This window comes from Tupaia chinensis, unplaced genomic scaffold, assembly GCF_000334495.1.
Source record: "Tupaia chinensis unplaced genomic scaffold, TupChi_1.0 Scaffold000112_1, whole genome shotgun sequence".
In the NCBI taxonomy this organism is placed as follows: Eukaryota; Metazoa; Chordata; class Mammalia; order Scandentia; family Tupaiidae; genus Tupaia; species Tupaia belangeri.
The window spans coordinates 1,062,329-1,079,446 of record NW_006159576.1 but is presented as its reverse complement, the minus strand read 5'-3'; the positions used below and the strand labels follow the sequence as shown (position 1 = coordinate 1,079,446).

The 17,118-nt window shown below is 44.7% G+C and overlaps 1 protein-coding gene across 1 annotated transcript in view; it reads right to left on the bottom strand.

Moving 5' to 3' along the window:
* NIBAN1 (niban apoptosis regulator 1) overlaps nucleotides 1-17,118 on the bottom strand; it is a 104,807-nt gene that overhangs the window by 35,073 nt on the left and 52,616 nt on the right. The window contains exon 7 of the mRNA XM_027770088.1: nucleotides 2,112-2,227. Within this exon, the coding sequence (XP_027625889.1) occupies nucleotides 2,112-2,227 (116 nt within the window). The remainder of the gene's footprint in view (nucleotides 1-2,111; nucleotides 2,228-17,118) is intronic.

Here is a 17,118-nt window from a genome sequence, read left to right as displayed (position 1 = left end):
AGCCAACCCCAGATCATGGGCACTCACAGATGAGTACACTGGGCACAGAGAGGGGGGCGGAGCACTCAGTGTACTCGCATCTCCGGATGTGAATTCAGACTTCCCCACACGGGTCCGACTCCCAGAGCACTGCGTTTTACTGTTCCACCCCTGTCTGCCCAGTACTCGAAGTCTTAAAGACTCTCTGACTCACAAATGGATGTGCTTCCCCCAATGGAAGACAGAGCCAAAAACCTGGTTGAAGTTCTGGAGTTAAGTCTCAGGTTAGGAAATAAATGAGCTAAGAGTCTACCAACAAGGAAGAGAGAGGGAGGGAGGAGAGAGAGAAAGAAAGAAAAGAGAGAAAGATTTTGAGTCATAGAGTAAAACAGGAAGGAACAGCTGCATCATCTGGTTAGATGTTTAATGACCATACCCAGGCAGGGCACCATCTGGCATGCTTCCTAGGAGGCACTCCGGGAGGTAGGATAAAAACAAATAAAAGAATACCAATCCTGGACATTGCTCCTATAATTAAATAATCCCGTACCAAGCCTCATCTTCTTGGCTCTATCAACCACGTGATTGGTGACATCAAGAAGACCTGGAGTCACATCATAAAAAGTTTCCTTTGGAGATCTGCAACACTATCCCATGGGATCAAACCTTCCAAGGGACAGAGGCTGTGACCAGCACTTAGTCAGGATCTTGGGAAATTATAATGGCCCATAGAGGATGAAAACTAGAAAAAGTACATGAAACATAGAGAAGAAAACCCCATGCTTTTAAATTGTGTTTTGGTTCATTATTTTATTCTATTGCATTCGGCAGATTAATACAGCGGTGCGCCAATTACTTCAATAACGACATCTCATTGAATTCTCACGATCCTGCAAGGTAAGTATCATTATTCTTATTTTCTTTTCAGAAGAGTATTGTGGAACTAAAAGAGATGAGATGATTTGTAAGGTTTAAGCCCAAGTCAGCGGACCCTAGATCCTACCACACACGCTGCACTATGCCACGCTGTGTAGGAAGATTTTTTTTTTTTTAAACAGGAAATGGTGGAAGGAACTCTTTCCAATGTAGCCGCAAGGTTTGGGATGCCTGTTGAGAGTCCGGTCTGGCGGGCTTGACAGAGGGTGCCCAACAGCTCACTGACTAAATGCTTCTAGATAGAAAGAGAAACGGCCTTAGGAAGCACATCCTCCATTTTTGCTCTTTCATTTATTAAGACGATGCTAGGGGGCAGCCATGGTAGCACAGCACAGCGCTGAGATGCTGGACCATGTGGAAGATTGGGCTTCAGTTCCCTGGAGAACTTACACATGACATGCCAGGCACACGTTCAAGGGCTGGGAGGAGGACTGTGGTATGGCCCCTGTTGAGCCTGCCTGGTTTTTTCTCTGTCCTCCCTTTCTCTCAGGGAAGAAAGAAAGATAGAAAAAAAGAAAAAACAGAAAGCTTTAAAAAGTAATAATAACAATGCTGGGGCCCAGCCAGGAGGATGAGCTGCTAAGATGCTGTGCTCACAGGCTGGACCATGTGGGAGGCCCAGGTTAGGTTCTCAGTCGGACCTAAAGGCTGGGTGTGGTGTCGTGCCCTTCTAATCCCAGCAGCCCGGAAGGCTGAGGCGAGAGAACTGCCAGCTCAAGGCTGGCCTGGGTAATAAGCAAGACCTTGTCTAAAAAAGAGCCAGGTGTGGTGGCTGTCTGCCAGCTGTCACCCCAGCTTAGATGCTGAGGCAGGCAGATCACGACAATGGGGAGAGCTGGGGAGGGGGAAGAGGAGAAAGGAGGAGAGAAGAGAAGATAAGGAGAGGCAAGGTGAGGGGAGGAGAGGAGAGGAGAGAAGGGAAGAGGAGTCTGACCTCCTATCACCCAGACAGTGACAGGGCCTGAAATTCTTTTTTTTTCAATAATTATTTATTTTATTTTATTTATTCATTCATTTATTTTTTTAATTTGACCAGAGAGAGACAAAGGTTGAGAGTGAGAGAGAGAGAGGAAGTGAGAAAGCAAGCCCCCAGATTCAAGACTCGAACCCCTGGTCAGTCATGTGGGAGTGTCCAGCACCTTAATCACCACGCCACCTGCTGGTCCCAGAGCCTGAAATTCCGACCCCCCAGTTACCTGGATTTCATCTCCAGTGATCATGTCCCAGGAGCCATAGTGACCCTTCTCCTGCCGGAAGAATTGCACAGCCTCTAAAAATGCTTGGGCTTCAAACGTCGTCTGCTTCATATAATCTAAAGCAAAGAAAAGGGGACAGTTAGTGAAGTACAATGCTCTGCTTTCCATTTTCCACGGCTCCTTAAGTGTGATGGTCCGGACACCTAGCGTTACGGGCCATGGAGTTATGAGAGGCAGGTAAGGGAAAGCAGAGTTCAGAGTTCATCTGCAGACGTGCGTCACCACCCCAGCTCATCAAGCCCATCAGTTACTGAGCACAGTAGGTAGCTCTGGAAGGACCAGCTCCTTTTCTCTTTCTTGTGAATGCTTCTCTAGTCACCTCCGGCACTTAGTGACATTTTTTTGGGTCACAGAGTACTTGTGTTCACTAGAGAGACCGTGAGAGGGAAAGTGAGAAATCACCCCCCAATGGGGATGACCACATCATAGTCCCCTGTCCTCCACTCTCCTCTCAGGAATTTGGGCACACACGCACATGCACTCAGCGCATTTTTCAAGCCCCCAGGTCTGGGATTCGAACCATGCAGACGGCCATGTGGGATCCAGTGCCTTAACCACCATGCCAGCTTCTCCATGTACCCAGTGACTTGATGCTACCAACAGTAATGCCTCATTCATGCGGGTCATCCTTCACAGTGACTGTGTCCACCTCCATTCCCACAATTCCCTCTGACCTGATGTCAGCTTTGGGCAAAAGGATATCAATACTCACACGCTAGTTTATGCAAACTGCAGGCAATCGTTCCTAACAAGATAGCAGGAAACTGTTCATCTAGCACTTCACATATTTCACTGAAACCCGACGAGAGCTTTGAGCGGAGCATTAGCATTCCCATTTTACAGATGAGGAGACCGAAGCACAGAAAAATAAACTATTGCTACTTGCCTAGAATCACACAGCTCAGAGCGTGAGCTCAGGCAGTCTGACTTCAGAGCGGGCACCCCCCATTTCACTGCACTGCCCCCCACATAATTTACAGGCTTGTCCTTCCAAACAAAGCTGTGGCATCTGAGACGAATACCCCACCATGGAGAAACGAATATCTAATGGTAGGATTTGAGGTGTACTGCTGAAGGGAGGCGGGAGTTATACGGCCCCAGAATTCCACAAATCATGCCCTGCATGCACGTGCTTCATTTCTAACCCAGAACATTAGCTCCTGGGGGACACAGTGACAAGCAGATTGTAGAAATTAAAGTGGGGAGATGAACTTTAGAAATAATCTGATTGGACAATAAAGAAATCAAGTTTCGGGGCCAGCAGATGGTGTAGTGGTTACATTGTTGGGCTCCCACATGGCCGACCGCAGCTCCACTCCTGGGCCAGGTGGCTTCAACATCATGCCAGGTGCATATGCGTGCGTGCCCAAGATCCCAGGCAGAAAGAATGGAGGAGAAGGGATTGAGGCGTGGCCATCCTCGGGAGGGAGGGGTGATTTCTCACTTTCCCTCTCACTGTCTCTGTCTCTCTCTCTCTCTCTCTCCCCCCAGTGAGTGCACATGCTCTAACACAAAAATCACTAAAAAAAAACAAAAAAAATTTGTAAAGAGGAACTAATGAGGGTGAAGCAAAGGAGTGAAAGGGCCAAGTTTCCCACCTCTCTCCCTAAAGGGCACGGAGTTCTCTTGTCAATGGCAAACGACCTGCATTTTTCAGGTCACTCGGAAGGCGGCTGATTCACGGTGCCATCACAGCTTTAGACGACAGGATGAGTCAGGGACTGACTGGTCGGTCCGTACAGGGGGCTGAACAGAGCTGAAAGAGGACCCATCTGCTCTGATCAAATAATATTGGGTGGTTGGAAAAGTCATGATGTATTTTCTATGCAAAAAAAAAAAGCATCATGACTTTTCCGACGACCCAATGGTTTGGAGATGACACTTTAGTTTAGTTTACTAGAACGTAAGCCTCAGGAACTTGGAAAAGAAAAAAAATACAATCCCAAGCAACAAAAATAAAAGTTAAGCAAAATTCTTTACAGTGAGCACACCATGAAGCCCAGAAGCTCCACCTTGAAAACAATGTGGGCCATTTCTAACATCAACATGGAGATGGGTCAAAATCTACCCCAGAAAAAGGGCCTATCCCAAGAATCAAGTTTTGAGACTGAACTTTTTTTTTCTTTTTTTTTTTGGTCATTTTTCTTGGCTTAGTAACTGGTTTCATGTTTAATCCTAGAGGTTTGGAAAACAAAAATTAAGGTCTTGCTACAAAATTGACACCACCACTGGTAGCGTCGTCCCCACAAGGGGCTCGTGATATGAGGCTAGCACATGGGAGGGACCTTACCAACAGAGATGTATTTTCTATGCAAAAAAAAAAAGCATCATGACTTTTCCGACGACCCAATGGTTTGGAGATGACACTTTAGTTTAGTTTACTAGAACGTAAGCCTCAGGAACTTGGAAAAGAAAAAAAATACAATCCCAAGCAACAAAAATAAAAGTTAAGCAAAATTCTTTACAGTGAGCACACCATGAAGCCCAGAAGCTCCACCTTGAAAACAATGTGGGCCATTTCTAACATCAACATGGAGATGGGTCAAAATCTACCCCAGAAAAAGGGCCTATCCCAAGAATCAAGTTTTGAGACTGAACTTTTTTTTTCTTTTTTTTTTTGGTCATTTTTCTTGGCTTAGTAACTGGTTTCATGTTTAATCCTAGAGGTTTGGAAAACAAAAATTAAGGTCTTGCTACAAAATTGACACCACCACTGGTAGCGTCGTCCCCACAAGGGGCTCGTGATATGAGGCTAGCACATGGGAGGGACCTTACCAACAGAGATGGAAACTGTAATTACTACCTTGGGATTCCAGATTGACTCATGTGCTCTTATTTTTAACAGCTGTTTTCATTTCCAGCCTAAGGAAACAAAGAGACGGAAGAAAATGTGGTACTGTATTTGGCTGCAGTGAGGCGGGCCAGAGCACGAGCCAGGGAATGAAGTTTTAAATTCTTTGAGTCTTTACAAGAAGTATACGTTTACTTATTCTTCCTCAGCTGACCTCAGTAACAGCAGGAGGTGTTTAGAATCCTGTCCATCACCTTCCCTGTCTATGTCAAATAAATGATCACACTCCCACTGATGGCTGCATTTGCAAAGATCTTTAGCAAAAATAACCAAAGAAATGAGATTTGGAAACAATGACGTGAGCATCAGAGAGAGATGGAAAGAAGAGCAGGAGGAGAGCCAGAATGAGATCGTGGTAGAAGAGAGGCACTGCTAGGCAGAGAAGGGGGCCAGCAGGTGGCACAATGGTTAAGGCACGGGACTCCCACATGGCCAATCGCAGGTTTGAGTCCTGGACCGGGCAACTTGAAACTCACACCAGGCATGCATGTGTGCATGTGTGCCCAAAATTCTGAGAGGAGAATGGAGGAGAAATGATGGCAGCATGGCCATCCCCTCCTGGGGGTGATTTCTCATCTCTGTGTCTCCTCATTACCTTAAGACAGACTTAATACATTAATAGATTTTAGCTACTCCCTTTTGCTAAAGAAAAAGGACCTAATATACTGGGTCATCATGAGATTTTTAGCTTATAAACTGATTAAATAAGTAATTTATATAAAACTTTCAAACCAATCTGCCACACAGTAAATTACTTCCTGAATATTTGTTCTTATGATTATAAGCAACTGCCAGATCATTAAGCAAATACAACACCAAGGTTTGCTTTGTCAGAGACGGAATCACACTGCACTGGTAATATGATCTTCGTTTCTTCTAAGTTGTTTGCAAAGGCATTGCTGAACTCCGTCAGAACATACAGGTGTTGGAGAGGAAGCAGATCATCAGTTATTTGATCAACTTCCTGCCATGGATCTCATGGGAAGAAATTCCTGCTTCACTATCACCTGCTCTCCTGACAACAAGCACATCGAGAGTTTAGCTCCCCGGCTCCTAGAATTAAAAAGTGGTTTTTCGCCTTTAGGTCTTCTCCCTGCAAGGAGGCCCAGAGATAGGACAGGTATCAGCCAGACTCAGCTGTCCCAGGATGCTGGAGTTACGACGTGTCCAAGGAGACAGATGTGCTGGGAAACAACTCAGACGTCATTCAGTTCAGCTTTCTCATTTTATGGATGAGGAAACTCAAGGAAGAAATGGTTACTTTCGTAGCTGAAGGTCACACAGCTGGTCAGTATCGGAGCCAAGAGTTGAAAAAGTGGTTCTGGCACGTCACACACAGCCTTGGCATTCAGACGTGCTTAAATCATAGACTATGACAGTTGGGAGTGACCTTAAAGGTCACCTACCCCAGTTCTCATTCAACGTTGGGAACCTTCGGAATCTGAGACAGATCTTGTGAGACCTCGGCTTGAATGTTTCCAGCAACGGGAAACTCACAATTTAATGAAATAGTTCTTTCCATCACTAAACTGCTCTAATTATTTGAAAAATGTTCCTCCTTTCTAGCCAGTCTGTTTCCGTGACCTCTCTTGTTAATCCTATTTCTCTCCTTTGGGGCAAAATAGATGAAATTTGTTCCTTTTCCCTGTGGTAACTATAAAAAATGGTAATTAGCTAAATATCCTGGTTTTCCTTCCAATTTTCTTTAGACAACAGAGTTTGGGGATCTTTGTAATTTGGCCTTCCCTTTCCCTTCCCTCTTCAGCAATCCATTCTCATTTAGCAATACCGATTTTCTTAAGCTTGTTCATTTACTTCGTCCGTGAGAGAGATACAGAGAGAAATGCACCCCAGCGGACTCCAACCTGATGCCACGACCCACTGCAGCCTCCGGTCAGGGCACTCCCGGAGTACTCAGGGGTCTCTGGATGAGAACCAGGAACCTCTTCACGTAGGTCAGCCTTGCAGAGCACTGTTACCACCATCAGGGCCCCTGTCATGATCTTTCCATGTTTTTTTTCTGTTTCTTCCTTGTGTATGTGTGTGCATGCGTGTGTGTGTGGGTGTGTGCATGTGTGTGCGTGCACACGCTAGCAGATGCATGCACTTGCCAGAGAGAGAAGAAAAGTGAGATGCCCCTGCAGTGGTACGTGCTCACGTCGCAATCCCTTCTCCTCCATCTCGCCCTCCTGTAGGGATTTGGGGGACACACGCACATGCACACACACTGAGTGTGTCTCTCGAGTCACCAGATCCAGGACTCTTACTGGACAGTCATCCATGTGGGATCCAGTCGCCTCAACCACCCCGCCAAGGGACTGAACCTGGTTACCTTTCTTAAACTTGGCCCCTAAAGCTGCATAGTACGACACTGGCTGTTGTCTGACAGTACAGATTGTGTCAAGTAGAAAGATGGCTTTCCTTTTCCGGATCACTAAAGCTCTTTTCAGTGCAACCACATCAGACTGCTGACTCACACCTTTCTCGAAGCCAGATAAAATCCCTGTACCTTTTTCATAGGAAACTCTGGCCAACCTAGGCTTCCCCTAACCTGTGCTTCTGCTTCTGAGTTTGAAGGACAGATTTTTAACATTATCTTTATTAAATCATGACTGACTGTGATCCACCTGTTGTCCCCAAGCCTGTTGAAATCATAAAGAAAGCCTAATTCTGTTGCTTACGCCCCTTTTACCCAGGTATCTTTAGGAAATTTGGTAAACTTGCCTTCTACGATTCTAACCAACTCGTTCACCAGAGGGGCCAGCAGGTGGCATGGTGGTTAAAGGTGCCGAATTCCCACATGGTTTGAGTCCTGGACCTGGTGGCTTGCTTTCTCCCTTTCTCTCTCTCTCTCTCTGTCTCTCTCTGATGAAATTAAAAAATAATAACAACAAATGGAATGAAATAAATAAATAAATATTTAAATAAAAAACAACAACAACAACAAAAAATTTCACCAGATCAGGGACAAGAACAGAGGCCTGAAAACCTACAAGTGTTTTAGGCGACATAGGGGAGACACATCATGGCCGTCCAACAATTGTGTCCTGGAACTCAGAAATGTCTAGAATACAGTACTCTCCTTCACCCCCCATTTCCTCATCAATGCAGCTGTCTGGAAATCTCAGATTTGGGAGACATCATGAAGGATTCTGCAAGGGAGAGAAACCTCTCTAGGCCTCTTGGGGGCCATTATTCAAGGGGCCAGCCAGAGAGAAAGCACAGTTGTTTTTTTCCATTCCAACAGATTTATGACATGTCAGGGTCAACTGGAACACCAGTGCTCCAGGGCCCATGGAGTCATTCTAGATTTTTGACTTTGGCCACTGTGTCAGAACTCCCCAACTCAGAGTGGCTTTGGAAGCTTTGTTTGTTATTTTATTTTATCAGTAGACTGTGCCAAGCCATGTTAGCTGGTCTGCCTGGTGATTTGTGAAAGTTATGTAACAGCATTACTCACTGCACTGCTATGAGGTTCGTCTCCTGATGTATACTTCTAAACTGTCCTTGGCTCCAGGCATGCGTCCCTGCCCCAGGAGAGCTGCAGCGAGGTTGTCCGCCCTAGTTTCTCAGCACGAAGGAGATGCACAGGCAGGTAACTGACACTTACTGAGCCTTCGCCACGGAGTACCAGCCATGTCTCATATCCTTCCAACAACTCCACAAGATAGGAATTAATAGCTGCACTTTACAGAGGACCTGGAAACTGAGCTGCAGGGAGGCTAAACAGCTTGTTTAAGCTAACACAATGGTCAGGCAAGGCCCACCCACCTCCAAAGTCCTGTTATAACACTGGGCAGTGTAATTTTCTTGAACTTTTTATTTTGAGAGGATTTTAGCGTCATATGCTGTTGTAAGAAACAATACAGAGACATCCCATACACCCTTCACCCAGTTTCCCCCAGGTCTCTTCAACACTGCAGCACGATATCACAACCATGAAATTGACACTGAGACAATGAAATCCCCGAGATTTCGCCAGTGCTACATGTACTCTTCTGTGTGTGCATGCATGTGTCTATTGTGGCTTTCATTTTTTATGTTATTTATTTGTTTCTTCCATATGTGAGAAAGATGGAGGATCCACCCCCAGCGTCAGCCAGCCCCAGATCGTGGGCAAGCAGGTGCCCAGCACACTGAGAGAGTTGTCTGGACTCGAACTGGGAACCTTCTCATGTGGGACCACCTCAAAGAATATGCACTTTACCTCTATGCCACTGTCTGGCCTCTTACTGTGGCCTAATTTTAAAGTCACTCTTACAGTAACTTTCCTTCTCAAAGTTCAGAATCACGTAATTCCAGAGTTTGATCATTGACTAGGATCATCTAGTCCAAGTCCCTCACTTTACTGGTAAGCAGGTTGAGGGCCAGTTAGAATGTGGCATGGCATTACTAAAATTAAAACAAAACTAAAGAAATCCCCATCACTAGGATAGAATGAGTCACTTGCTCTCTCACTTTCTCACTCTCTCTGTGTCTCTCTCTGGTCAAATTAAAAAAAATAATAATGGGACCAGTAATAGCTAATGGATGGCGTAATAGTTATGTCACTGGATTCCCATATTGTCGACTGCGGTTCGAGTCCTGGACTGGGTGAATTGAAATTCACACCAGGTCCATGTGTGTGTGTGCACATGCAAAATCCTAAGAGGAGAATGGAGGAGAAAGGATTGCGATGTGACCATCCTCCCTGGGGGTGATTTCTTGCTTTCTGTCTCTCTGTCTCTGGTGAGTGCACGTGCCCTGCAGCAAAAACTATAAATAAATACATAAATAAATAAACAAACAAATAAATAAATAAAATCAGGGGCCAGCAGGTGGTGCGCTGGTTAAGGGCACTGGATTCCAACATGGCTGACTGCGTTTTACGTCCCAGACCTAGCAGTTTGCTAACTTCCCCTCTCTCTCTCTGTTTCTTTCTGGTCAAAATAATAAAAATAATAATAATAAAAATAAAAATAAATAAAGTTACGGGCCAGCAGGTGTTGTGAGTGGCTGGGGGCACTGAACTCCCACACGGTCGACCGTGGTTCCAATCTTGGACCTAACGGCTTGCTTTCTCACTTTCTCCCTCTCTCTGTGTCTCTCTTTGGTCAAATTAAAATAATAATGATAATAAATAAAGTTAAATAAAATTAATTCTTTAAAAGAATAGAATGAATCGTGTCCATTCTAACGAAATTGTAATAAAAATGTTAACCTTTTAATTGAAAAACATAAAATGGATGACCAAGTTAGGCAAATTTTATTATAAATGATAACTTTTTTAAAAGATAGCATTTTTTTCATTTTTATTTATTTCTTTGTCTGTTTTTGGCATGTTTTTGATATATACACTTGCCTTACAGAGACAGAGATAGGAAAAGAGACAGGAAGAAGGAAAGTGTGAAATCACCCCCAGAAGGGGGCCTGACTACACCTCAATCTCTTCTTCTCCATTCTCTTCCTGGGATTCTGGGTGCACACACACACGCCCAGTGTGATTCTCAAGCCACTCAGCCCAGCGCTTGAACCTCAGTCAGCCACGTGGGAGTTCGGCACCTTAATCACCACACGGCCTTCTGGCCCCTATAAATAATAACTCTTACAGGAACTAGCTCCAGGTACTTAGAAGAAATGATAAATTAACAGAGGTCCCTGATTTATGTTTTGTAAACTGTGAGACTATTAATCTACTGACAGATCTCATCTGTGTTAGTGGACTCAGACCCACCAAGAAAAGAAGACTATGCCAAGTAAAAATGCCCACCTCATGGAGATCCAGGGGCCCAAGGATGAATCACAACAGTGTATTTCCACAAGGAAATACAAAGACATGAGAACTCACCCCAAGGATATAACACTTCTCAACCAAGTGGACAGAAGGTGTTTCTAGTGAAGACATTGTTTCAAGAGTTTTAACCACAAAGAAAAATGCTGTGTGTCTTGTCCAGCTAAAAGCTCTTCGAGAATTCTTGATTTGTCAATAAATTAAAATGTATTAATTTTAATAAATTAAAAGACTACCAAATCTAGTAATGACTAGGTTACTAGAACATGTGAAGACAGACTAACCTTATTTTCTTTAGACAGACGTACTAATGGTAGACCAGAAGGCTACTGGGGACATACTATAGCCAGACTTCAGGGAGATGATTATTGACACCATGAATGATTTTGACTGACACACTGAAGAGGTTCCATTTGCTGAATGAAAATAGACCGAATGAAATGACAGGTGCTGGTTAAAAGGCTGAGGTTACTGAGCTCAAAGAGGAAAATCTCTAGGACACTGCCCTTAAAACATTTTCAACTACTGGGACTAGCAGCTGGTGTAATGGCTATGTCGCTAGACTCCCACGTTGTCGACTGTGGTTTGAGTCCCGGAACCAGTGACTTGAACTTGCGTCAGGCATGTGCATGTGCATGCCCAGGATCCCGAGAGGAGAATGGAGGAGAAGGGATTGCGGCACGGCCATCCCCCCCTGGGGGTGATTTCTCGTTTTCTGTCTCTCTGTCTCTCTCTGTCCTTCTGGCAAACACACATGCCCTATAGCAAAACCTCTCCCCCCCACAAAAAAATTTTTTTCTCCTGCTTGGAAGAGGAAGTATGACTATGTACCTGGCACACAGTAGGCATTCAAGAAAACAACTGGTGAACAGAAGGGATGAATACAGGAACCAAAATTGAAACCCTGGGTTTTCACTTAACTGTGAACTCTGTGCACATCCGCGATGTGGTGCTCTTGTCCACAGAGCAGGCGAGTCTAGGCCTCATACATGTGGAGGGTGATGAGCACAAGAATGGTCATGGAGAGGTTCCGAGATATCTCCTCTGAGCTTATCTTTCCATGCCTGACACTTGTGCTGAGCACCAGAATATTTGACAAACTTCTTAAAGAGAAAAGGAGGGACCAGCAGATGGTGCAACAGTTACATCACTGAACTCCCACAGAGTCAACCGCGGTTCTAATCTCGAATGCAGCAGCTTAAAACTCACATCAGGTGCATGTGTGTGCCTGCTCACAATCTCGAGAGGAGAACAGAGGAGAAGGGACTGTGGCATGGCCATCCCCCCTAAGGGGTGATTTCTTGATTTCTGTCTCTCTGTCTCTCTGGCAAGCGCACACACCCGATAGCAAAAAATCTCCCTAGAAGGTAAAATAAAATAAAATGGTAGAGCACTTCTGAAGAAGACAAAGTGAATGCGGAATCTCACAGCTTTGGAAACTAAAAGTAAGAAGGAAGATCTTCCTCCGTGGGATGATCTGCAAGGCAAAAGAGTGGGTAGATTTGTTTTCTAAGGCAGTGAGAGTAGAACTGTTTCCCGGTTCCCTGTAACTATTTGTAGAGATGTTGCTGAAATGACCTCAGAGGGAAAAAAGCACCAAAACACTAAGCAGAACACATGAAAACGATCTGATTTCCTCTTCAGAATGTGAAGTTTTTACGGCATCCACCATATAATGTCTTACAGGCGGCTCTGGCAATGCACATATTAGGGTCGTCTTTCAGCTCAGACCACAGAATCTGGGTCATGCGCCTCTCAGTGACATCATGGGGGACGGTATGGTTTGCTTCCTGCAGGCAGGATCTTGCCACCCCAACCTGCACACAATTTGAAGCAAGCTCAAGTTTTCAAACAAATAGGGAAGATGTCCCTCTCCTTGCAGATTCGCCCTTCATGTTTTGACACTTTCTCTTATTCCCAGAAGGGGTTGTTCATAAACAAGGCTTGATATAATTTGTCACCATAGCATATAAAAATATTAGGAAGAATTTTGCAGACGGAGTCTATGGGTAACTTTCATCTTGGGAACTCAGAGCACAGTGGCCTTACTCAGATCTACAAGAGAAGTCTTTTCCACAAGTAAAGATGAGGACGTGACTTGGCTAGGTGGACACTTGACAAGTTGTTAGTATTAATTGGCATCACTTCATCATATTCCAGCCCAACACACCCACAGAGTGTAAGTGTCTGATGATGTTGTCGGGATATTCTACTTATCATCATCACTAACAATAATAACAGCATCTGCCTTTGAATTTGGTGGAGGATTGTATAGCTTCAATTTCTCACTTGATTCTCATGGCCATCTCAAGAGACAGATAAGCCAGAGGTAAACATTCCAGATAAGAGTATGGGAAAAAAAAATCCTATAACATAAACCTCAAAGGAGATGATTTTAAAATGAGTTATGAATAAAAAAACTCATTTTATTGGGTCACTGGAAAAGTCATGACGTATTTTTCTTTCTTTCTCTCTTTCTTTTTTTTTTAAAATATTGACTGGAGCAGTCTACTCTTGCTTAGGATATTGCCTAAGGTTCCTTATTTATTTAATTTTTTTAGAGAGATTTTTGCTATAGGATGCATGCACTCACCAGAGAGACAGAGAGAGAGAGAAAGTGAGAAATCACCCCAGGTGGGATGGCCACATTGCAATCCTTTCTCTTCCATTCTCCTCTCAGGATTTGGGCACCACACACATGCGCCTGACATGAGTTTTAGGCTGCTGGGTCCAGGTCTTGAACTGCAGTTGACTACCTGACAGTCCAGTGATGTAACCATTATGCCATCTGCTGATCCCCAGTTTCCTTATTTGTAACCTTTTCCCAAAGACCCAAGCAGTTAAGTTGACCCCTGTCCCATTCTCTTCCTGAGCAGTAGGGATGACAGCCAGAGGCTTCTGGGAAGGGTCACCCTGCCCTGCTTAGGAGGGCATGGACATTGGCTCATTTCTTGCCCCCCACTCCCTAGGTTTGCAGGGGCAGTGTACTGTTTAGTCCACAGGTTCACAGGGACCAGATCATGGTTTACAAAGGGAACTTCAGCAGTCATGCACCAATGAAAAGAGGGCCTGCATTCCTGACCTATTACAGGAAGGGCCGGCGCTGCCAGCAGTGTTCTGTTTCATTTCTGGGTTAGCCGAGCCCACAATGAGTACCCATTTTGCATAAGTGCTCTGAGCCAAAAGACACTTGGAAAGCGGTTTACCAGTGGAGTGGCCAAAAGCCGGTCCCTCAGTGCATCAACCCGCATTGTCTCACCGAGGGATCCATGGAACCACTCACGCTTTGCACTGAGGGTAATTACGTGACTTTACCATGAAAACTCTAAACATTCACAATCATTTTCAGGGCAGTCCAAGGCGCATCTTGTTACTAACCTAGCTAACCTGTTCAAGCAAAACGAGAAAGGATGACTACACGGGATGTCCTGCAGTCACCACAATAACAACTATGAGGGCTTAGACACATTGCGGAGAGTAATTTGGAGATTATTTTAATTTCAAAAAATGGGTTATGGGACCAGCAGATGGTGTAATGGCTATGTCGCTGGACATCTATGTAGTCGACCATGGTTCGAGTCCCAGACCCGGTGGCTTAAACTCACACCAGGCACATGTGTGTGCATGCCCAAGATCCCGAGAGAAGAATGGAGGAGAAGGGATTGCGGCATGGCCATCACTCCTGGGCAGTGATTTCTCACTTTTTTGTCTCTCTGTCTTTCTGGCGCAAAAATCTCTCCCTCAACAAAAAATGGATTATAAAATTACATATCCATCCTTATTAAGCAATGTAAAATATGCACCCATATGAATAATGATTTGAAAAGGAACGCGTAATAGAAATGCAAAGTGAGTTATGGGGCACTTTGTGATTCGGTTTATAAAGTGTGATACCATATTACTAATTATCCTTAGAAAGACAGGCATTCTTGTAGTGACGACCCTTCTTATGACCATGGGTGATACTTGCCTCTCCAGAGCTGAGGACAGAACTCTGACTTCTCTTCCTAATTTAAGATTCTTCCCAAGGGGCCTGGCGGGGGGGGGTGTTACATCTACAAACATTAATCTCAGCATAATGGATCACTTTGATCCAGTGACTGGGGGATGCCCCTATATCCTGACCCCAGCCTAGAACCATGTGACATAGTATGGCCTCTTCTGTTAAGCTCAGGCATTCTTTCCTGTTAACGCACATGCCCCCGGTGTGAGTTTTAAGACATCAGGTCCGGGACTCAAACTCGACTACGTGGGAGTCCAGCAACATAGCCATTACACTAACTGCTTGTCCCAAGATTTGTGCTTTTAACTAATTACTAATATTGTTTTGTTTTGTTTTTTGTAATTTTTGCTATAGGGCCGGTGTGCTTGCCTGTGAGACAGAGAGGGAAAGTGAGAAAGCACACGCCCGGGGAGCGGGGGGTGACCACTCCACAATCCCTTCTCTGTTTCACCAGGATTTTTTCACACACACAAGTGCCTGGCATGTTTTTTTGTTTTTTGTTTTTTTGGTTTTTTTGCCGCCGGATCCTGGACTCGAACTACAGTGTTGGTCATGTGGGAGCTAGCACCTGAACCAACAGGACGGTGGGACACAGGTCATCCAGCTGTGTCACAATGACATCACCTACTGACGCAGGGACTTGTGTTGTCCCCTGAGCTTACTCAGTTGGTGGTAGCAGGCAGGGATAGTGATCACACTTGGAAGGACATTTATGACAAGCCCGACGGCTCAGAATGTAGGACATTCATACAGGGGGGGCAGTGGGCACCTCGTTTGAGTCAACTACACTACATGAGACCTCAAGGGCCACCAGGCTGCCCACACCTTAAAAGTTTCTTTTTTTTTTCTTAAAGAATGATTTTATTTAACTTTATTTATTTACTTACTTATTTTTTTAATTTGACCAGAGAGGGACAGAGCAATAGACAGACAGAGGGAGGGAAAAGGAAAGTGAGAAAGCAAGCCGCTGGGTCCAGGACTCAAACTGCAGTCAGCCATGTGGGAGTCCAGCACCCTTAACCACCATGCCACCTGCTGGCCCGCCTGAGAATTTCTTTTTTTTTTTTTTATACTTTGTTTTTTATTATAAAATTTTTTTTCTTTTCTCATCACAACACACATATGAATTTTCCATCCAAAATACACTGTGCATTGGCTCAATCAAGCACATCAACATATATGTTCTCAGCAAATGATTTCCCAATTTTTGTGTCCTGCATACCTTGCCTTTTGTTTTGCCATCCTAGGTTCCCCATCCCCACCCTCTGCCATGTCCCATCTTCCTCCTCCATTGTCCCTGACATTCATGATTGCCCTCAATGGCTTCCGCCCCCCCCCATTCAATTGTTCTACCAATGAACTCAATTAGTCTAAGTATATCCACTAGCTAGCACAGCTGACATATCCTTACACATGTATCCAAATCTGATCCTAGGCATAAACCCCAGGGAGTAGAATGAACATATTATAAAGTAGACCCCAGTTGTGTCCATACAACTCTCTTCAGTCATCAAATGTGCATTTTTTTTTCCTCCTGCTTATTACTTTTTTTATATTAAATTATATTGCCTAACACTCATTCCCTGAGTATCATCACAACACACCAAGTGTAGTTTCCCATCTAGGATAAACTACATAGTGTCTTAATCAAGCATGTCGTCACCAATACTGTTCCATTTCTACTTTCATACATATAAATATGTTTTTTATCCTATGTTTGACCCTCAGCCCTTTCCCCCTCTCCCAATTACTCTATCTCTGCTATAGACAGCTATCCTCCAGAGGGGTCATTGAAAATGCGATACCTGCGAGTAGAGGGAGAGGGGTCACGAGTCCAAAGTTTTTAACAATAGGGAAAATAGATTCCATTCAAGGTTGGATCAAGTGTGGGTCTCGTGCAGTTCCGCAACTGTAGGTGAGTCTCCATGGAATACAGTTTCAGGAAAGCAGTTCTGGTAAGCAGAGTTGACCATCAGTTGATGTGGCACAGCGGCCATCTTGTGGTTAGCAGGAGTGGTGTTGTGGAGGTCTGCAGCGTGACTTATCCTCGGGTGTCTGGCTTCCCTAAGAATGGCAGGGTAGTCCCTGTTCTTGCCTGAGGTAATGCAGGGCTGGTATCCATCATCTTCTCACTGTCCATAGGTAGATAAAATCCTTCTCTACAGTGTATTTCTCAGTTGGTTTAAGGCAGTTAAAGGTTCTTTCTGTTGCTTATAGTTGCAAATTCTTATTCCTTCTCTTCAGCTTCAGCTTGCTGGCCCAGAGGCCGCCCGCCTCCTGCCGCCGCCGGCTTAGCAGGGCTCTGGGGGGGGGGCACGCAGAG